The sequence below is a fragment of the Sus scrofa genome, chromosome 15 (genome assembly GCF_054392235.1).
Source record: "Sus scrofa isolate SSC_HxYL_T2T_F1_AM1 chromosome 15, Sscrofa_HxYL_maternal_Yorkshire_Landrace_v2.0, whole genome shotgun sequence".
In the NCBI taxonomy this organism is placed as follows: Eukaryota; Metazoa; Chordata; class Mammalia; order Artiodactyla; family Suidae; genus Sus; species Sus scrofa.
Window position 1 is genome coordinate 147419146 of NC_139397.1, and position 22719 is coordinate 147441864.

Below are 22719 nucleotides of genomic sequence, written 5' to 3' on the forward strand. Positions count from 1 at the left end.
AAAGCCTTCCAGTAGTCCACACACTGCTAGGTGCCTGGACGGGCTGACTTTCAGGAGCTCAGTCTGGATTTCCTAAATCTTAGTTTGGGTTTAACAGCAGAAGCAAGAGTTTCCTGGTGGCTCAGCGGGTTAAGGATCCAGTGTTGTCGCTGCTGTGGCGCGGGTCACTGCTGTGGCGCGGGTTCAGTCCCTGATCCTGGAACCTCTTCATGCTGTGGGTGCCGCCAAAAAAAGTAAAACTCTTTTAAAACCAAAAACCCGAAGTCGCTCGTGGCCTCTGCCCCTTATTCTCCCCATCCTCCCCTCTCTGTGCGCTGCAGCCTGGGCTGAGGGGCAGAACTGAGGATTAGCCCCCAGCTGCTTTGAGGTGGTCACATTCCTCAGACTGAACGTGGCACCAGGCTCTTCTCAACCCACTGTTTTTTAAGAACGGCCGAGCCAGAGTCGCCAGCTGCCACCAGCCTGCTCCAGCCTGTCACTGTCGGGAGCCTGTGGCCCCCTTTCTCGCTCTTTGTTTTTCTGTATATCAAACTCTGGGAAAACTCAGCTGGATTCTCCTGCCTCGGTTACCCTGTTCCTCCTCCTTCCTGTTTTATGAACTTGAGAATGATTGTGGCTTCTTAGGTTTTTCTGACGGCGAAGAGATCTATGACACTAGAATATAAAACGGCCACCTGTTGGAGGTGTTCCAGTGCTCGCCTCAGGTGCCCCAGAGGGGACTGTTTCCGGCCCAGCCCCAGCACAGTGCAGGAGTCCTTCCAGAAGATAAGATGACCTGCGTACAGTGAGGGTTTAGCCTGGAAATTCTCTTCGTCACATCACGAACCAGCTGAGAGGGCCGAGTTCAGAGACTTGCCTGCCGCCTTCCTCCCCCCAGACAGATCCTTCTCCTGGAGTCAGAAGAGCCTCGGCTCCTGCCTTCTGGTCACCGTACTTCTCCTGCCGATTAACTTCTGTGATCCAGTTGATCTGTGGGGGTCAAGAAGGCATCAAAGAGGAGGAAAGGAAACAGCAAGCCCTTCCTTCCTCATCACGTCTGTGTAGTTAGAGGTGTCCTCTGTCGTGCGACTCGGGATTACAGCGCATCGTCCCCAAGGGGACTCAGCTAGCACATCTCGGCCTGCTTTTCTGTCTTAGGATCAGATGCATTCTCATGTCCTTGCTGGCTACTTGGGGCACCTCAGTGGGGTCTGTCCTTTTGAAAGACCCTTTAAAAAGGTGATTCCCCAGTTCTCTTTGTGTTCAGTCTTCCACTCTTTAGATGGAAAACACAGAAATTCTCAGTAGCCCTTGATCATGGAGCTGCATGGTCGTGCATGTCAGTTCTAAAAAAATTAGTAGTGAGGCAACTGTGGTTTCTTCCCAGCCAGCGCTCACCCGCACCAGCTCCAGTTTCCCCTCTTAGGACTTGTTTGCAGTCAGTCTCCGCATAGTGAGGGCTGGAAGTCACTGTCAGCCTGCCACCCTCACAGAGGAGAATCTGATAGCCAACAGCAGGAGGAACCTGCTCTTTGGCTGGGCCAAGCATATTCTTTTGTCAGTATTAACTTACTCTGGACCACTGGCCAGATACCAAATGGTAGCAATTTTCAGACAGGGCAGTTAAAGCCAAAGCTTCTGTGGGAGTTGCCTGGTGTCTCAGCAGGTTAAAGATCTTGCATTGTCATTGCTATGGCTCAGGTCACTGCTATGACGCAGCTTTGATTCAGCCCAGGAACTTCTGCATGCCCATGAGCATGCACCCACCCCCCAAAAAATCTTTTAGGATGTTCCATTAAAATTAAGTTGAAGTGATGATTCCAAAATCAGGTTAATGAGAATTTGTTTCGAAATTTCAGACAAATTTGGGAGTTCCCGTCACGGCTCAGTGGTTAAGGAATCCGCCTAAGAAGCATGAGGTTTCCTGTTCGATCCCTTGCCTCCATCAGCAGGTTAAGGATCCGGCGTTGCCGTGAGCTGTGTTGTAGGTCAAAGACTCGGCTCGGATCTGGCGTTGCTGGGGCTCTGGCATAGGCCAGTGGCTACAGCTCCCATTAGACCCTGAGCCTGGGAACCTCCATATGCCGCGGGTGCGGCCTTAGAGAAAGGCAAAAAAAAAAAAAAAAAAAAAAAGAATTTCAGACAAATTTAAGTCTGAAGCACTGGGCCAGAGCAATAGATGCAGCAACCTTTAAAAGTCTCTTCCAGCCCTTAAATTAAAATGGTGGTGTGAACTGCCAAGGCATTGTCGGGTTTCTAATCTGAAACAGGGAGGCTACTAGTGAGTAGCTAAACCTGTCTGCATCCAGTAGGAGGCCACTAAGGAGACACATCTGAAGATCTGTTACACACATGCACACACATGTACCTCTTCCAAGAGTTACAGCTAAGTTTTTAAAGTGAAGGGTACCCAGATTTCACCTCTCAAAATCTCCTTTTGTAAGCAGCTGTAAGTTTGAACCAAGGGGTTGTTGGTTAGTTGGTTTTTTTGGAATGTGTAATACAATCTGTGTGTGGTTCAATTTTTAAAAAATGTGTGTGTGCATGTGAGAGAAAGAGGTTTCCTCTTGCTCTTTCTCCATCTGTCCAACTTCCACCGCGTCCCCTTGCCCTGCCGCCACCCCTCCCCAGGTAACGACTGTTACTGGTTTCTTGTGTAGGTAGTCTTACAGCATTTTATTATGCGTGACCTTATTCGAGGCATGTACGAGCTATGACCTTATTTCTCCCAACCCCACTTACACAGAAGATGGCGAGCTGTGAACACACACTCTTCTGCACCTTAACACAGCAATTTTTCTTGGAGAGCTTTCTCTATTAGTAGAAAGTGGTTTTTCTTTCTTCCTCTTCTTCTTTTTTTTTTTTTTGAAAGCTGCACAATGTCCCATTCATATTTAGTTTAGTCCCCTAAATATTAATATTTATTGCCTTATGGATTTTTAGTCCCCTGCTCACGTGCATTTGGGTTGCTCCCGATTGTTTGATGTTGCAATCAGTTGAAGTGTGTGGAAGGACTCGGGGGGCAGGTTGCTGTGTCGGCATCAGGAGAGCAAAGGAGGAAGGTGCTGGGGTGTGAGGGGGGGCCCGGGGGTGTTGAGGCCAGGTCTTCCCCTGTGTATGCATGCTGCCTAGAGAGGATCTGTGTATTGAATGCTCTGTTTTCTCCCATTTTTTCTTTCAGGGACAATTCAAGCTTTCGAAATACAAAGATCGCGTTGTGAAAGTACACCAGCTGGCAGTAACCCTTTTCTGTGTGTGTGTGTCTGTCCAAAGCGGACGGGAGGTCTCCAGCTGCTCCTTCTGTCTGCTCACTGAAGGGACGTCCCTGAGCCACGTGCTCCCCTTTTGCACTCACTCCTGGAGGACGGGTTCCGCTAGACACCCTCCAGCATCGCTGACTTTATAAAGCGGAGAAAACGGAAAACGTGACTTTATAATAGACAAACTTTTTTTAAGAGGGTTCCGTGGGGGGCGGGTCAGCCTTTCATTTTGCTGTGTGCTGTCCAGGTGCCTCTCGGGCATTCTGCCGTGCTCTCCTCTGCTGTACGAAGGGCATCGTGACCACGTGTACAAGCCAGAGCCGTGGGCTGAGAGTGACCAGTATTATGAATGTCTGTGCCTCCAGGAAGAGCTTCGTGTTGGAGAGTCCCGGAATAGCTATAAATGCTCTCTTCTAGATCTGCCGTTCAGTTATTGGGACATTTTGTTTATTTCACCCCCTCTTCCCCCGAGCCCACCACTTTCTGAAATTGTGTCACCGACGGTGTATAGGCTCCTGCCTTATGCCCTCCAGCTCTCCCTCTGGTGGGACACTTTTGAGGCACTGCTGCACTTAGAATTTTAGTCCAGTGGGCCACACTGGTTTCACGGAGGTGGCTTAGAAGGCATGATTAAGCCAGAGTGGAATCCAGTTTGATGAGGAGCTAAGTTATAACAGAGGTTCCAAGTGCAGGGTTTGGAGCTGAGGGTAGTTTCTGAAACCATTTTCCCAATGAGCAGGGCCTGTGTGTCCAGCCTGTTGGTGCACGTTCTTGCACGCCCCTCCCTGGGGAAGGGAGGCAAAGCTGGTGGTCGTCAGGTGTTAACACTCAGGACGGGGAGTTCTGTGATCCTGAAGCTGGGCCATGTGAGGGACAAGGGACCACGCTGGATGGCTGGCTGCGCCCGGCTGCGCCTGGCTGCAGTGGTGGGAGAACCTGCTTCCAGCCCTCGTCACATGGTGTGCGTGTCAGCAGCTGTGTGCTGCTCGGGGAGGCCAGGACAGCAACCTGGCAGGCCCTCAAAGTGACAGGCACACGTCAGAGAAGCTGGGTGACCAGACTCCGGAGGGACTGATGTCAGAGAGGTCAGCGAGCACCCAGGTTGCAACAGGTACTGGGGACCAGTCCCACTGCAGCCTCCAAGGAGCACTGTCTTACTTGGCTCTTGTGAGCAGAGACCACAGTACCTTAAATTAAGGCCTCTCCTAAAACCTGTCCTTGCAGACCAGCGGGCCTGAGCCACCTGGTCTCGAGAAATCGTGTGAGAGGAGCAGGCATTTCCTTACTGTATTTATACTCCTCTCTTCCTACTTTCCAACTACTGAGCACCCCCTGGCTACCCCTGTCTTGGGGTGCTTTTTCCTAAAAGAACAGGGGAGCACAGGAGCCAAAGGGAGGTGCCTCCGTTACAGGTGAAGTTGGATCGGATAAGAAGATCTAGCAGTCATTTCAGTTCTAGGAATATGAAGAATAAATTCTACGGCCCAGACAGTTGTGAAGGGCTCAGACAGATATATGAGTGACATTGGCAAAAATGGGGAACAAAGGCTGCCTCCTGAGCGTAGACCCCAGGGAGGGCTTCACTTTGGCCTAAACTCAACATTTGCCACGAAGATTCCAAAGAGAGCAGCCATTTGGATTAGCCCTCCTGGAACGTGTACCGGACAATTATTAGTGTGTGTGTGGGTGAGTGGGTGCGTGTGTGTGACGTGTTCCCAAGTGACCGTTACGTCAGGCCGACTGCTTAGGTATCTTGTCTGTATTTGTGTTTTTCCTTTTTTTGGGTCTCATTTGGTGGAATTTTTTAGTCTCCTGTATTTTCTAAAGGCGCTTGTGTTTCCCCGCCTTCCTCTTTGTCTTCGCAGTGTTTGAACATTATTTTTTCCCATCAAAAATATACCAGCTAGAACAAGGGTTATTTCTGCTAAGCAGCCTCTTCCCCCCGAGAGCTCTCCAGACACTCGGCCTAACAACTGCCCCTTGGAGACTGAAGAGGCAGTTTCCCCAAACCACCCACTTTCCACACAGGCTTGCGAGGCCTTTTCAGTTCTTCTTGACTCCGTGGGCCTCCGCAGCGCTGAGACAGGACGTGGTTGCCGTTGTGGTGTCCCCAGTTCTAGAGGCAAAGGGGAGAAGGTGCACCAGGGCCAACCTAGCCAACGTGTTAGGTCGCTGCTGGGAGATGGGGTGTCACTGTCACTGCATAGGCGGGCTGTCCCCAGGACCCCTCAGAAAGCGGCCCCCCCTCCTCTCCAGTGCTCTTCTCATTTATCCTAAGATTCGTGTGTGCGTGTGCGTGTGTGTTCCCTGTGACGTTGGCAGTGACGGTAATTTTCCACCCAGAGAGAAGCTTGTGGTCCACGATGCTCCAGGAATGAATTTCCAAGTATTGGCCATTGGAGGAGCAGAGGCTGTGACAAGATGGTTTAGTGTTGCACTTTCAGAGCAATTGTCTACTGCAGTAATAAATGGAAAGTACCTGCAAGAACCTGGTCCTGGACTCTTTAATACAGTGGAAATGGGACACTGGTGGCCTGTGGCTGCTAATTCTGCTCTTCAGTAGGTGCTCTCTATTTTATTTATTTTATCTTTATTTATTTATTTTTTGTCTTTTGTCTTTTTAGGGCCCCACCCACGGCACATGGAGGTTCTCAGGCTAGGGGTCGAATGGGAGTGGTAGCTGCCGGCCTGCACCACAGCCACAGCAACGCCAGATCCAAGCTGCTCTGCAACCTACACCACAGCTCACGGCAACGCCAGATCCTTAACCCAGTGAGCGAGGCCAGGGATCGAACCTGCAACCTCATGGTTCCTAGTCGGATTTGTTTCCACTGCACCACGACAGGAACTCCTCTTTTATTTTTTTTAATTTAATTTCATTTTAGGCTGTGGCATACAGCTGCTTGACGTGGGATCCCAGTTCCCAGACCAGGGATTGAACCCAGGCCACAGCAGTGAAAGCAACAAGTCCTAATCCCTAGACCACAAAGGAACTCCCTTCTTTCTTTCCCCCATGGGTCTTCATTTTAAATGCACTCTAGAACAAAATATGTAGTAGCATAGTCTAGACACTTCCGGTAACATGGACATGTAAGTATCATAAAATATTCTCTTAATTGATAGTAATCATTGCTAAAACTCAATCTACACTTTGTTTTATTTGGCCACCCTACAGAACTTGGAGTTCCTGGGCCAGGGATCAGATCCAAGGCACAGGTTCAATCTAAGCCTCAGCTGCAGCCATGCCGGATCCTTAACCCACCTGCTGGGCCAGGGGTCGAACCTGCGTCCCAGCACAGCCATGATCCCGCCAATCCCATGGTGCCACAGTGGGAACTCCTCAATGTACATTTTAAATATCAAAATATAGTTCATTTTAATTTAATTTAATTTTATTTATTTATTTATTTTGTCTTTTTGCTATTTCTTGGGCTGCTCCCGTGGCATATGGAGGTTCCCAGGCTAGGGGTCGAATCGGAGCTATAGCCACCGGCCTACACCAGAGCCACAGCAACGCGGGATCCGAGCTGCGTCTGCAACCTACACCACAGCTCACGGCAACACCAGATCGTTAACCCACTGAGCAAGGGCAGGGACCGAAGCTGCAACCTCATGGTTCCTAGTTGGATTCGTTAACCACTGCGCCACGACGGGAACTCCAGTTCATTTTAATTTTAAATTTGGGATGTAAGGAAGTTCAAATATTTAGATTTGAAAATAAGAATTCACTCCAGGCCTTAGCTTCAAATGTTTTCTCTAGCCCAAAGATGGTCACGTGCAGACTTCCAGTGACCTTGCCCATATGCCCTGCCCCGGAGGACGTGCTCACGGCCTCCGTTCCTGTTTATGAAAGATTTAAAACATAGTCCGGAGACTACTTCGATAGATAGAAATTTCCTTTCTATGTCCATCAGTCATGGGTCAAGTGGGGACAGACACCAGGCAAGTTATTTTAGCACTATGATAGAATTGTTGACGTATTTGCTAAAATAGACCTAAAAGAGACACTGAAAAACGGAAAGGCAGTAGCAGCTCCAGGGGGAGGCGCCACTGAGGAGGGTGCTGGTGTCTGAGGGCGAAACAGCTCCTGAGCTTGTTGGGAATGGCCCCTGGACTCAGCTTTGTCAGTGGGGACATTGGTTGCAAAGGCGAGGCTGGGATGGGTGCTGATAGGGCAGGAAGGCGCACGTCCGCTTTCCTTCCCCTACTGCTGAAGCTCTGTTGGAGAATCCAATGGTTTGCCAGCTGGCAAACCTGTGCAGGCTTCTGTGGCTGGTATCCCAGGAACAGAGTTGGAAACGGTGCATGAGAAGCTGAGAGAGGAGTTCCAGTCATGGCTCAGTGGTTCGAGAATCTGACTAGGAACCATAAGGTTGCAGGTCCGATCCCTGCCCTGGCTCAGTGGGTTAAAGATCCGGTGTTGCGGTGAGCTGTGGTGCAGGTCACAGATGCAGCTTGGATGGCGTTGCTGCGGCTGTGGTGTAGGCCAGCGACTACTGCTCTGATTGGACCCCTAGCCTGGGAATCTCCATATGCGGCGGGTGCTGCCATAAAGAGACAAAAAAAAAAAAAAAAAGCTGAGAGATAAGAGCCTCATCATCGTACAGTCCTCCCCTTTAGCCACTCAGCATCTGTACACACCCTTCTATGTGTACTTGAACTTCAGCAGAATTACAAAAGCAACTCTGTTTCTGCCCGAGATGCAGCTAATTGTAACATGTTCTCAGCCTCTCCCCCAAATGCCAAATGCAAAGCTCAGCAGCCAGCATGGGTTTCTGGACTGTGCTGATTCCTCTAATTCAGACATAGACTCATCTGAGCAGATAGATAACAAAAATAAAGGGTAAAAATTTCCCCCAAACTTGCTTGAAATAATGAGGAAAGAGGAAAATTGTGTGTCTACACATAACAATCAAGAATAGATAGAGGAGTTCCTGTTGTAGCACAGTGGGAACGAATCCGACTAGGAACCATGAGGTTGCGGGTTCGATCCCTGGCCTTGCTCAGTGGGTTAAGGATCCAGCGTTGCTGTGAGCTGTGGTGTAGGTCACACATGGAGCTCGGATCCTGTGTTGCTGTGGCTGTGGTGTAGGCCGAGAGCTGTAGCTCTGGTTTGACTCCTAGCCTGGGAACCTCCATATGCCGTGGGTACAGCCCTTAAAAACAAACAAACAAACAAAAAACTTCTGTATTTGAGTTTTGTTTCCTAGGAATTAATGCATTTTTGCTGTCGATGGTAGTTTTCCAGATGATCCGAAGGGTGCTGGCAACTGGCAACCAGAGTATTTGATCAAGGACCCTAAGGCCTGCAGGGAGGAGGTGAATCATGGCAGAGCCACAGGGAGGCTGGAGGCACCAGTGAGTCCACATAACAGGTGGGGTGGGGTCAAGGAAGGAAAGGACTGCAGGCACGTGATTCCAGAAAGAGGGGGTTCCAGACGGGGCCAAGGGAGGAGCAGGGAGGTCCAGGGAGCACGAGGGCGGGAACATACATGGCCCTAACGTCAGAGGAAGAGCAAAGCTGGGACGGAAGCTTGCTAACACCACCTCTTACCTGGGCAGGTGTCAGCCTCCCTGGTGCACGATGCTCACCAGTGTCGCGGCTCAGGCATCAGGGACTCCACCAAACCACAGTTCTAACTTAAATCCCTGTTGGTTTCCTTTACACTGAAGTGGGAGAGCATGAATTAAGACTGAGAGTATTGAGAGGGCCTGTTGGTTCCTCTCATCTTAGGTCTAAAGATTTTCCAAACTTTCCCTAAAGCCTCAGCTCTCACAGTGCTAACAGCCCGGGAGCAGGGCCGGACCTGATTCTCTAGTTCTCGACACACAGCCTCAGGGCGGATGCAGGCATGAGCTTGGGCTCAAAAATTGTCATTCTGGGGAGTTCCCTTTGTGGCTCAGCGGTTAACGAACCCGACTAGGATCCATGAGGATGTGGTTTCAATCCCTGGCCTCACTCAGTGGGCTAAAGATCTGGTGAGCAGTGGTGTAGGTCGCAGACGCGGCTCGGATCCTGCATTGCTGTGGCTGTGGGATAGGCTGGCAGTTGTAGCTCTGATTGGACCCCTAGCCTGGGAACCTCCATGGGCCACAGGTGCAGCCCAAAACAGAAAACAAACAAAAAGACACAGGAGCCTAATGAAACAGCTCCCAATGGCCAAAGCTGTAAAAATTTGAGCAACAAAAAAGAGTAGTAGTGTATTGTAACCCAAAGTATAAAATAAACATCCGCGGAGTTCCCGTCATGGCTCAGTGGTTAACAAATCCAACTAGGAACCATGAGGTTGTGGCTTCGATCCCTGGCCTTGCTCAGTGGGTTAAGGATCCGGCGTTGCCATGAGCTGTGGTGTAGGTCGCAGACGTGGCTCGGATCCCGCGTTGCTGTGGCTCTGGCGTGGGCTGGTGGCTATAGCTCCGATTCGACCCCTAGCCTGGGAACCTCCATATGCCATGGGTGCGGCCCTAGAAAAGGCAAAAAAAGACAAAAGGACAAAAAAAAAAGAAGAAGAAGAAAATGGCCCTTTGCTTCTGTGGTCTTCCTCCCAAAGACCCAGAACCCCCGTTTAAGCCTAAGAAAAAAAATCAGACAAATTCTGTCACAGAGGTATTCTACACTACACCCCACAAGGACGCCTCAAAATTGCCAAGGCCATCAAGAACGAGAAGAATCTAGGAATTCCCTTTGTGGCTCTGTGGGTTAAGAACCCAACATAGTGTCCATGAGGATGGGGGTTCAATCCCTGGCATCGTTCAGCAGGTTAAGGATCTGGCATTGCCACAAACTGTGGCATAGTTCACAGACGTGGCTCAAGTCTGGTGTTGCCATGGTTGTGGTGGAAGCTGGCAGCTGCAGTTCTGACTTGACCCCTGGCCTGGGAAGCTCCATATGCCACAGGTTCAGCTGTAAAAAGAAAACAAGAAGGAGAAGAAAGAGGAGGAGGAGAGGAAAATTGTGGTGCAGACAAGAGCCCAGGAAATCCCAAACCGCCCCCTGCCCCCCAGCACTATCCCAGGCAGGAAACAGGGGTGAGCTGACAGCTATGGTCAGGAAATCGTAACTGGACTTTCTGGAAGAGGAGAGGCCTCGGCTAACAGCATACAGGGCTGATCCATGCAGGTGGAGGGTCTGAGGGAGATGGGGATGGATGCGGAAGAGCAGAGGCCCTGAAATCCTTTTAGTCTGGAGAGAGGAACAGTGACAGGTGAATGGCTTTGCTGTCTCAATGACTGACTGGAAAAGTGGCCTTGTGCCATGGACCCAGGACTTAGAGGGAGACAGCCTTGCAGTTTAAGAAACTGATCATTTGAGCTGTCTAAAAATGGAGTGACTGGCTCGGCACTGCAGGTGAACAAGCAGAAGCAGGCAAGCCACCCCCTGGGGCATTTACAGCGGAGATCTCGGAGGCAGACCCCAGGGTAGAGCAGATCGCCTTAAGGCCATAGGCATCCCTGGATCTGAGAATCTCAGAGCTGAGTGGGAGCTACTCTGCCACCTCCCACAGCTACCCCCGGTTCGGGGGGCGCAGTGCCATCAGGCTCTCCAGCTGTCGTCAGTTGGTGAATTACACCCTAGCACCAGCAACAACAGGCAGCCTGCCAGTTTGGCCACGGAGGTGCTAAATGTCCAGGCTCTGAGCCCCCGGCCTCCTGGGAAATTCTTGTAGCACATTCATAAAGTGAGGGCTTGGTGGGGAGCTTTTCCAGACGGCAGCTGCCAGGAAGGGGGAGATGAGGGGTTTGAAACCCACCATGAGCTAGGCAGGAAATTCCTCAGGACACAGGTCAACATGAAGCAACATAAGGTCTAACCACTGCTGCACCTGTCATGCCTCTGCCTCCTCTCCCAGAACCCGGAGGCCCAGGGCCCCAGCTAAGTACGTCCTGCCGGTGGCTTTCCTTTTGCAGGCCCCGCTCCAGTCCAGGCGACCCAATGCCTCTGCCCTGGAAAGCCTGGCTGTGCCCCACCCTCTCCAGCCCACAGCGCCGTCCCGCGGTGCCTCTCTGCACACACCTTTTCGTTCTGCCTCATCTCCCTCAAATGTACTTCACCCCCCTTTCTTCTGGGTTTTCTTTTTTAGGCTGCCCCGTGGCATATGGAGCCCCCTGGCCAGAGATCAGATCCAGCGAGAGTGGCCACCTCTACCGCAGCTGTGGCAGGTTGGGATCCTTTAACACACTGTGCCAGGCAGGGGATCGAACTTGTGTCCTGGTGCTGCAGAGATGCCACCAAAAATCCCATTGCGCCACAGCAGGAACTCCTGTCCCCCTTCCTAAGGGAAGAGTTTTGTTTGTTTTAAAAAGTGCCTATTAGATAAACAGACTGGTACATCTGCGTAATGAGATGTGACTCAGTGATAAAAAGGAAAGAAATATCAAGCTATGAAAAGGCACGAAGGAAATTTAAATGCATATTATTAAGTGAAAGAAGCCAATTTAAAAAGGCTGCATACTGTGGTTTCCAACTGCATGACATTCTGGAAAATGAGTTTCTGTTGTGGCTCAATGGGTTAAGAACCTGACTAGTATCCATGAGGATGCAGATTTGATCCCTGTTCTTGTTCAATGGGTTAAGGGTCTGTGGTGTAGGTCACAGCTGCGGCTTGGAGCTGATCCCTGACTCCAGGAACTCCATATGCCCTGGGGTGGCAAAAAAAAAAAAAGAAAGAAAGATCCAGAAAAGCGACAATTGGCCAAATTGCATTTTTTGTCTTGTAAATGGCTCTGTTTATTAACAATGTAAATGAAGAGCTTTCTGTCAATGGTTATTCTGCAGTGCTGTGGGCTTTTTTTTTTTCCCCAGCTGCAAGTTCCAGGGCCAGGGATTGAATCTGAGCCAGAGCTACAGTCTATGCCACAGCTATAGCAACGCTGGATCCTTAACCCACTATGCCACAGCAGGAGGTCCTTTCATTATATTTTATTTTACGTTTTGCTTTTTAGGGCCGCACCCATGGCATATGGAGGTTCCCCGGCTAGGGGTCAAATCGGAGCTATAGCTCCCGGCCTACACCACAGCCACAGCAACATCAGATCCAAGCCATGTCTGGGACCTACCCCATAGCTTGTGGCAATGCCAGATCCCTAACCCACTGAGCGAGGCTGGGGATCGAACCCACAACCTCATGATTCCTAGTTGGATTCGTTTCTGCTGTGCCATGATGAGAACTCCTATTTTTTGGGTTTTTTGTTTGTTTGTTTGTTTTCTTTTTTGCTTTTTGCAAATGGAAGTTCCCAGGCTAGGGGTCGAACCAGAGCTACAGCTACCAGCCTATGTATGCCACAGCCACGGCAACTCTGGGTCCCTGACACACTGAGTGAGGCCAGGGGTTGAACCTGCATCTTCATGGATACTAGTCAGATTTGTTTCCACTGCGCCACAATGGAAACTCCTGGACACTCCTATTTTTTAAATGAGAGTTGCAATGTACATTTCAGGTTCTCTCTTGTGTTTTTGTTTGTTCGTGTTTTTTGTCACATGGGCATTATGTGGAGGTTCCTGGGCAAGGGATTGAACTTACATCACACAGCAGCAACCAGAGCCCCACCGGTGAGAACACAGGAGCCTCAACCTGCTAGGCTAGCAGAGAACTCCCCTTTCATTATATTTTAAGCTGAAGCTGCAGTAGAGGGCATGGGAATCATTTTTGTACATTTCTCCTTTAACACCGCCTCTTGGAGTTCCTGATAAATTTCATGAATAGGCTAATTTTGAACCATGTTTGCATTCCTGGAACAAACCCCCTTGGTTGTGAAGTTTCATTACTGAAGCACAAGGTAGGATTTGCTTTAGCAACATCTAAATGCCTTTCATCCTCGGCTAGGACTTGCTGCCAGGGTTCCCCTCTCCTCGTCAGCATTTATTCATCTTCCTCTTCGAGGGTTGCTCTTTTTCCTGCTAAAAACAACCTAACTTCCCTAAACCCCACCCTTCCTTTTGTTTCTTCCCTTCCCGGCATCCGAAATGAATGCTCTGGGCCAGCAGGCACCATGCACTGCCCACTCTGTCCTGGGCCCCGTGACCCAGCCCCCTGCTTTCTGCATGCTCCCTGGCCAGGGGCATACTCGTCTCACTTCTGGCTGACCCTCTGGGGTCCCTGTTCCCTGCCCTGACATGTCCATCTCCTCCCAGGGCCATGAGTCACGTCCCTTTTCTGCTCCTCTTTCTTGTGTCTTCTCCCGCCACCGGCAGGATCTCAGGTTGCTGACACCTGAGATGTCCCGGCTCTTGTATCCTGTCCCCACTTTGCCACTAGACAGACTTCACCATCACTCCGAATTCTATAGATCTGAAGTTCATCCTCTTCCTTCCTCTCCATCTTCCTACATCCCACAGTTCCTCAAGACAGAGAAAACCCCTCTCAGCCTGCATAACTCGGACTCAGAAACCCTGGACACGCCGGTTTTCCTGGACACGCTCCTCCCAGCCGCCCTTCCCCCTCGGTACCCAGACATTCTCTTACCAGCTCTGACAACATAATCTCATTCTGTCCTTCTGAGCTCTGACAACCAGATAACTGTGATCCCATTTTACAGATAGGGAAGCTGAGGCTCCAGGAAATCCATGCGTTACCAGATGGGGCATCTATGCATTGCAGAGCCTAGGAAGAGGCAGGGAGGTCCTCAGCAGACGCCTCCCTCCAAAGCGTGTCCCAGCTCCGTGCAGGTCTCACTGTCTCGCTTTTGTCTCTTGCCCCATTTTCGTCCACAGTTGGTGATGAAATCAGACAGCCAAACACTAAGCCAAAGCCCCCAATCTTGGTGGCACGTTAAAGAATCAGGGCCAAGGGAATTTCTGTCGTGGCTCAGCGAAAATGAATCCGACTAGGAACCATGAGGTTGTGGGATTGATCCCTGGTCTTGCTCAGTGGGTTAAGGCTTTAGCGTTGCTGTGAGCTCTGGTGTAGGTCGTAGATGCGGCTTGGATCTGGCATAGGCCAGCTCTGTGGCTCTGGCATAGGCTGGCAGCTACAGTTCTGATGAGACCTCTAGCCTGGGAACCTCCATATCCTGTAGGCGCAGCCCTAAAAAAGAAAAAAAGAATTAGGGACCAGAGTGGCACAGTGGATTAAGAATCTGACTGAAGTGGCTTGGGTCACTTCCGAGCACAGGTTTGATCCCCTGCCTGGATTCTGCATTGCTGCAGCTGTGGCATAGGTTGCAGCTGCAGCTCGGATTCAATCCCCAGCCAGAGAACTTCCATACGCGAAGGGTACCGCCGTTAAAAAAAAAAAAAAAAAAAAAAAGAGTTCCCGTTGTGGCTCAGTGGAAATGAATCCGACTAGCATCCATGAGGACGAGGTTCAATCTCTGGCCTCGCTCAGTGGGTTAAGGATCCTGAGTTGCCCTGAGGTATGGTGTAGGTTGTAGATACGGCTTGAATTCCGAATTGCTGTAAGCCAGCAGCTGTAGCTCCTATTCAACCCCTAACCTGGGAACTTCCATATGCCGAGGTGTAGCCCTAAAAAGAAGAAAAAAAAAAAAAATTAGGGACCAAGTCCTCAAGACTGTGACCCCAAAGTCCCCCACCATCCTTCACTGTAAGGACACCGTGTTTTTGTCCATGACTATCTAGGAGAACATCAATACGGAAGTGTGATCGCTGGGAGGGCGATGCAGGGTAGGGTCAGGCCACCTTTGCTGCTTGCCGGCTGTGTGCTCTCAGGCAAGTCACTAGACGACTCTGAGCCTGGTTCCTCTCTGGGAATGTAACGATTTCCTACGCCTCAGCATCAAGTGAACTCAAGTCCCGAAGAGCCAGCGCCGTGCCCGGGACATGTTAGGGATCGATGAACCGCTGGGGTTACTATCAAATGTTGGTGCCAGGGGGAGATCTTTGCTTTGAGGCCCCGCGAATCTCCGGGGCAGAAAGTAATGGGCCTGACAGCGCCATCTGGCGGTCACTTTTCTCTTTGCTGCATTTCAGCCTGTGCTTCAGAGGAACCGACGCTTCAGGACCAGAGACCCTAGGGACCCTTTATCCAGGGTGCTGACTCTGGAGGTGGCTGAGGGACGACAGGCAGGGCTTGGACTACTTGAGTGTCACCTGGGGTGTCCGGCCTCTCATGTCCTCGTCCCATCTTCCCTCTAGACACAGATTTCACTGTCACCCCCAATTCAGCAGGCTTAAGGGGGGCGCCCCCCTTCCGCTTTGCTGGGATGGCTTGCTCCCTCCTCTGCAGCTCCTCTGCAACCGAGGAGACATCAGCTGACTCGCTGCGTGATCATTTCTTTCGCCTTCCAACAATTCTTCAAGTAGCAAACCCCCCAGATGACCTTACTGTGGCTATTACAATCTAGTGTATGGCCCGGTGGTGATAGGAGTGGAAATGGGAGAGCATCACTGTTTTGGCAGCTGCCATAGAAGAACTAATTCCAGCAGGAAACATGAAAGCCGTGCTAAAGTGGGTGGGTGAGAGGAGTTCCGGTTGCGGCACAATGGAAACGAACCCGACTAGCATCCATGAGGATGTGGGTTCCATCCCTGGCCTCACTCGGTGGTTAAGGATCAACAAGGCAGCAGCCATAAGGAAACATCAGGCATCACCCACTAGGCTGCAAGGAAGAGAACACAGGGCATGTGACATACGTTGGTTACTTGGGTCTGAGCACCGTTTGGTCAAATCCAAATTGAGGCCATTCTACAAAGGGACTCGTCTATCTAAAGGGACGAGCCCATCTTCTTTGGAAAAAAGTGTATGGAGTTCCCATCGTGGTGCAGCGGAAATGAATAGTTTCCGACTAGGAACGATGAGGTTTCAGGTTCAATCCCTGACCTCGTTCATTGGGTCAAGTATCCGGTGTTGCCCTGAGCTGTGGTGTAGTTCACAGGCATGGCTTGGATCTGATGTGGCTGTGGCTGTGGCTGTGGCTGTGGCGTAGGCCAGCAGCTGTAGCTCCGATTGGACCTCTAGCTTGGGAACCTCTATATGCCGAGAGTGCACCCCCCCAAAAAAAGCCCCCCCCCCCAAAAAAGTAAAGTTCTGGGCAATAGTATCCATGAGGTTGCAGGTTTGATCCCTGGTCTTGCTCAGTGGGCTAAGGATTCAGTGTTGCCATGAGTTGTGGTGCTGTGGCGTGGGTCACAAACGTGGCTCAGATCCGGCGTTGCTGTGGCTGTGGTGTAGGCCATCAGCTCAGCTCCTATTCGACCCCTAGCCTGGGAACCTCCATGTACCATGGGTGGGGACCTAAAAAGAAAAAAAAAAAAGTAAAGTCCTGAAAGTCAAAGAAAGACCGAGGGGCTGACTTGGAAAGTGACAGCAGAGGCAAGACAGCCGACTGCCACATGTGATCCTGAGCTGGACCCTTTGTCCTAAATGATGCTCCCGGGACAACTGGTTACATGTGCATAGAGTCTCCAACTGGAGCATATACAGGAGTTCTTGGTCTTCTTGTTGCAACTTTTCTGTAACTTCAAAGCTGTTTTGCATTAAAATGTTAAAACTAGAAGAGAGTTCTGTTGTGGCACCGTGGGTTAAGGATCTGGCATTGTCACTGCAGGTGGCTGCTGTGGTGGGTTCAGTCTCTGGCCCTGGAACTTCTCCATGCTGTGAACACAGCCAAATCAATCAATCAATAAAACAACTAGAGGACAGAGCTGCCAGCTCCACTGAAGGATCGAATCTTCTGCCTCCTGCCCTGAGAGCCCAGATCGGCCTCTCACACACTCCTGTCAGAAACCACTAGGCAACTGGACAAAATGCTTCTGTTAACAGGGACGAAGCTGGATCCGTGACCCGTTGTGCCACAGGGAACGCGAGAATTTGACATGAGAATAAAAGGCAAGGGGGAGGTCCCATCGAGTCTCAGCGGTAACGAACTGGACTTTTATCCATGAGGATGCGGGTTGGATCCCTGGCCTCGCTCAGTGGGTTAAGGATCCAGCATTGCCGTGAGCTGTGGTGTAGGCTGCAGACATGACTCAGATCCGGAGTTGCTGCGGCTGTGGCGTAGGCTGGCAGTTGCAGCTCTGACTCAACCCCTAGCCTGGGAACTTTCCTATGCTGCAGGTGTGGCCCTAGAAAGCAAAATAAATAAATAAAATAAAAATAAAAGGTAAAACATTACCTTTAGTCTGGGGGGTGGGGAAGAAATCAGATAGCAAACTAATCCAGAAGTCACCATTTTTGAATTTCAGAGAATGTTTCAAATTCGTGTTCCATTTTTAAATTTGTATCAACAGTCCTGGAAGAATCTTGGAAATGGGATTTTAACCCTCTTGGTAAACTGTTTCTGCTGTGCTCAGCCTGTCACCAGACAAGTGGCTGCAGGGGTCTTAGGGCCGGGCTGGATTGGGGCTCAATCTTTACACACCAGGTCCTGCTGCCTGACATTCTGTTTGATCCCAAACATCCATTTCAGAAGCAATGCCACTTTTGGTGGGAAGCCCTCCCCGACCTTCCAGTCCCTGGAATATGCCACTATGGGGTTGGTGTGAATTTATGGGAATGTTTTACTAACATCTGTCTCCTCCGTTAATGCCCCTGGAACTGGAGTCAAGCATGTTCTTGGATCTCAGAAGCACAATGTCTGCACAGGGTGTCATGACAAACATTTACTGAATGAATGAAACATTCATGAATTTTTTTTTTTTTTGGTCCTTTTTCATATGGAAGTTCCCAGGCTAGAGGTCCAATTGGAGCTGCAGCTTCTGGCTTAGGACAAAGCCACAGCAACTGGATCTGAGCTGCTTCTGAGACCTGCATCTCAGCTCATGGCAATGCTGGATCCTTAACCCAATGAGTGAGGCCAGGGATCGAACCCACGTCCTCATGGATAATAGTAGGTTCCGTTTCCACTGAGCCACAATGGGAACTCCTGATGATTTTTTCTTTTCTTTCTTTTTTTTTTTTTGTCTTTTCTATGGCCACTCCCTCGGCATATGGAGGTTCCCAGGCTAGGGGTAGAATTGGAGCTGTAGCCACCGGCCTATGCCAGAGCCACAGCAACGCGGGATCCGAGCCACGTCTGCAGCCTACACCACAGCTCACGGCAACGCCGGATCCTCGATCTACTGAGCAAGGTCAGGGATCGAACCCGCAACCTCATGGTTCCTAGTCAGATTCGTTAACCACTGCGCCACCACGGGGACTCCTTCTTTTCTTTCTTTCTTTTCCTTTTTAGGGCCACATGTGGCATATGGAACTTCCCAGGCTCGGGGATGAATCAGAGTTACTGGCTTACGTCACAGCCACAGCCATAACAATGCCAGATTCCAGCAGCATCTCTGACCTAAACCACCTGTGCTGCAACTTGTGGCAACACCGGATCCTTAACCCATTGAGAAAGGCCAGGGATCAAACCTGCAACCTCATGGTTCCTAGTCAGATTCATTAACCACTGAGCCATGATGGGAACTCCAGGTTAGCATTTTTTAGTAATATATATATATATATTTTTTGCCACACCTGAGGCATGTGGAAGTTCCCTGGGGCCAGGGATTGAAGCCACATCACAGCAATAACCAGAGCCAAAGCAGCGACAGTGCCAGATCCTTAACTCAATGAGCCACTAGGGAACTCCTCATTTTCTTTTTTCTCTTTCCGCTTTACTGAGGTATAATTGACATTAAAAATTGTCAGACATTTAAAGTGTACATTGTGGTAATTTGATATATGTGGTGAAAGCATTCCCCAACTAGTTAATTAATACATCCATCACCTCACATAATTATCTTTTTTTCTTTTCTTTCTTTTTTAAAGTCTACTCCCTTAGCAAATTTCAATGAACCTGCCAGATTTGCTTGAGTGGGACACGGTAATTCCTCACTTGCGCCACTAGGTGGCACTTCCAGCTATAAATCGCCTGCCTGGTGGGAGATTTGAAATCCTCTGCACTTTTTTGAAATTTATTTTTATTATAGTTGATTTACAATGTTCTATCAATTTCTGCTGTACTTCTGATCTTTTACACCCAGACCAAGTTTGTCTTGTAGAAGAGAGAATTGGGGGAGTTCCCATCGTGGCTCAGCAGTAAGGAATCTGACGGGTATCCATGAGGACTCAGGTTCGATCCCTGACCTCACTCAGTGGGTTAAGTATCCGGCGTTGGTGAGCTGTAGTGTAGGTCACAGACTCAACTTGGATCCTGCATTGCTGTGGTGTAGGCTGGCAGCTCAGATTCAACCCTTTGCTGGGAACTTCCATATGCCGCCGGTATGGCCCTAAAAAAAAAAAGAGGAGAGAGAGAGAATTGGTAACTGGGAGCTTGTAAAGATCTCGCAGCCTCCTGCAACCCTGGGATGTGGCTGGGTGGAGAAATCTCGCCATCTGACTCATCTGGAACCTAAGTGAGAGACCCACAGTGAGGTCTCGGCTCCAAGGGGCGGGGCGATGCAGAGACAGGCAGGGCTGGAGACATCCTTGAGCAAGTTCTGCCCCCCCCCCCACGGACCCTCATTTTTACAGTCAGGGTGCACAGGATCCGCCTCCATGGGGACACCCCAGAACATCTTATTTCTAATGTAAAGACTCCCGGGCTCCATCTCCAGAGATCCTGACTCTGGTGAGGCTGAGGGTACTTCCCAGGTTACTGGGAAGATTAAATAAGACAAAACCTGCCTGTAGGACTTTGGGGGAAGTCGTGAGGCCGTATATGCAAAGCTTCTGGTACCGTGTGCATCACACAGTGAGCTTTGGTTGAATGAGAGCTTTTATTATTTTTAACGCTAACAGCAGCCCGGGTGCCTGGGACTGTGTCTGTATGTAGTAGAGGCCCCGTAAATACTGTCAAATGAATCAACAACTTCCTAGGCAGATCCGGGAGGCGGAGGCTGCGACTCCATCTGTAGGGATGAGGGAATAGTAGGCTCACCTGCGGCACGAGGACCACCCCTCTCCCTCTGGGTCTCTGGGGAGCCCCTGATCCCACAAGCATCCTGGGAGGTCCCCTCCCCGTGGCATCTTTGGAGGGGGCTGTCCACCCCTGCCCCCGTGTCGCATGTACTGCCTTTCTGGTCAGATCTTCCATAGCTGAGGGCTCCAGTTGCCTGGGAAATGAGGAAAACTTGACAAGGCCCAGCCCAGCAGCAGGCACCCTGTGGCAGTGGTTGGACTGCAAGTGGCAGAGAACTCAGGGTGACTGATGGGCCAGCTGTGCTCCCAGCGACTCAGGGGCTGGTTGGAGCCACTTCCGAGTCTGAATCACCCTCCCTTGGGCAGAGCGGATCTGTTTGTCCTTCCAAACTTCAGAGATTCCAAGAACTAAATCTGGAACCCCTGAGGCAAGAACTGTCCCAGGGATGGGCTGCCAACAGGAAGCCTCTGCTGGCATCAGGGCAGGTAGGAGGCCCACGTCCCCAAGGGGTTCCCACCCACCCACCAACCAACCCACCAACCAACCAGCCTGGTGACTCAGGGAGCACATTGCCATGTAGTTCCTAGAGACCTCCAGCAGGGGGCAGGCTGTCTGTGAAATCTGGGGCCACCCTCTCCCGCCCGCGGGGTGTGGGCTTCTTCAGGCCGGCTCCCAGGAGTTCAAAAGAGAAGACCCCTGGCCTGGGAACATTCCATATGCCACAGGAGTGGCCCTAAAAGGGAAAAAAAAAAGTGGTTTTATGGATGGAAATAATTCGAATGTTATTTTTTCTGAAGGCGTCTTACACGCATGAGCCCTGCCGTCACTAGGCCTTAAATAGGTGATATTCCCCAGTGTCTGAATCAGACGACCCTAGGTCAACACAGCCAAGCCTGTATTATGCATATGGCTCAGACATTTGTGGATCAAACCATAGCTTCATGCTTATTGTCCTGGAACAAGTCCCAGTGGAAAATCTTCAAGAAATGATCCACATGAATATTAATAGGTTCATTAAGAAGCTAATTATCTGTAACCTTTCACATTAAAGGTTAGGAGTTAAATCTTCCCTTAATGATATGCCACAGTTAGATACAGCTACATGATTTATTACTAGTTCGTCAATAACTCTAGTCCTATTTATTATATTTCAACTAAACCTTTCAAAATATGTTTACTCCTGGAGTTCCCATCGGGGCTCAGCAGGTTATGAACCCGACAAGTATCCATGAAGATGCTGGTTCAACCCCTGGCCTCGATCAGTGGGTTAAGGGTCTGGTGTTCTGTGGCTGTGGTGTAGCCTGGCAGCTGTGGCTCTGATTTGACCCCTAGCCTGGGAACTTCCGAAGGCCATAGGTGCAGCCCTCAAAAGACAAAAAAAAAAAAAAAAAAAAAAAAAGAACTTTAACAAATATCCAAAATATAAAGACAAAAACCCCAGCAAATAAAGCTTTTTAAACCCTTCAAACAGACAACCAAACAAACAAAAACAAAAGAGGCAGACCTGAGCACTAATGCTTATATCACTCATTCTACTTATCAGATCAATAAACTCGCAGGTTCATTTACAGCCACTACCTAACTTTCAATAAACCCAGGCATATGGCAATTCCTCTTAACCCACTGCACCTGGCCAGGGATTGAACCTTCAGCTATAGCTCAGATTTGGACCCTGGCCAGGGAACTTACATATGTCTGGGGTGAAAACCCCCCCCCCAAAAAAAGTTTTGCTTTTCAAGGATGTGTGATTGCCTTAAAAGAGTTTAATATCACTCTCACCCATACTGCATAGGATGGGAGAATCCAGCAAAATTAGTAACTTGTCCCTAATGCTTGATTTTTAATAGGCCAATTTTCAGCCATTGATTTGGGAGGATTTCTGGTTGTTTGATGCTGATCATAAATAAGGCAAAACATCTGGTCTCAGAGTTCTTGTGGCGCGGCGGTAACGAATCCAACCAGGAACCATGAGGACACGGGTTCGATCCCTAGCCTCACTTAATGGGTTAAGGATCTGGTGTTGCCGTGAGCTGTGGTGTAGGTTGCAGACGCGGCTCGGATCCCGCGTTGCTGTGGCTCTGGCATAGGCCAGTGGCTACAGCTCCAATTCGACCCCTAGCCTGGGAACCTCTATATGCCGCGGGAGTGGCCCAAAGAAATAGCAAAAAGACGAAAAAAAAATAAATTAATTAAAAAAAAAATCTGAGTCCTGCTGGATCAAACTGGTGTAGGCAAGTTTGTTCATACCCATTGCCCAATTTTACATCAGGTTTTATTTTTTTGTCTCTTTAGGGCTGCACCCTGGGCATATGGAGATTCCCAGGCTAGGGGTGGAATGAGAGCTGCAACTGCCAGCCTACACCACAGCCACAGCAGCCCCAGATCTGAGTCAAATCTGTGACCTACACTGCAGCCTTTGGCAACATGGGATCCTTAAACCACTGAATGAGGCCAGGGATCGAATCCGCATCCTCATGGATACTGGTCGGCTTGGTAACCTACTGAGCCACAGCGGGAAATCCTGTACACTGTTTTTTTTAAAATATATGCTATTGCACACTCAATAGACTACAGTGTAGCATAAATATAACTTTTTTTTTGTCTTTTTTTTTTGTTTTTTTTTTGTTGTTGTTGTTGTTGCTGTTGCTATTTCTAGGGCCGCTCCCGTGGCATATGGAGGTTC

General features: G+C 49.9%; 1 protein-coding gene across 14 annotated transcripts in view; it reads left to right on the top strand.

Moving 5' to 3' along the window:
• EIF4E2 (eukaryotic translation initiation factor 4E family member 2) overlaps nucleotides 1-5724 on the top strand; it is a 32338-nt gene extending 26614 nt beyond the window's left edge. For 12 of the 14 annotated variants that reach the window (XR_014828680.1, XR_014828678.1, XR_001301674.3 and 9 more), the window contains one exon: nucleotides 3161-5724. Coding sequence is in view for 5 of the 14 variants with exons in the window: in XM_084997923.1 (XP_084854049.1) it covers nucleotides 3161-3200 (40 nt within the window). In the remaining 9 variants the exon portion in view is untranslated. The remainder of the gene's footprint in view (nucleotides 1-3160) is intronic. The other 2 variants (XR_014828679.1, XR_014828681.1) reach the window with 1 other exon arrangement.
• Nucleotides 5725-22719: the final 16995 nt, after the last annotated feature.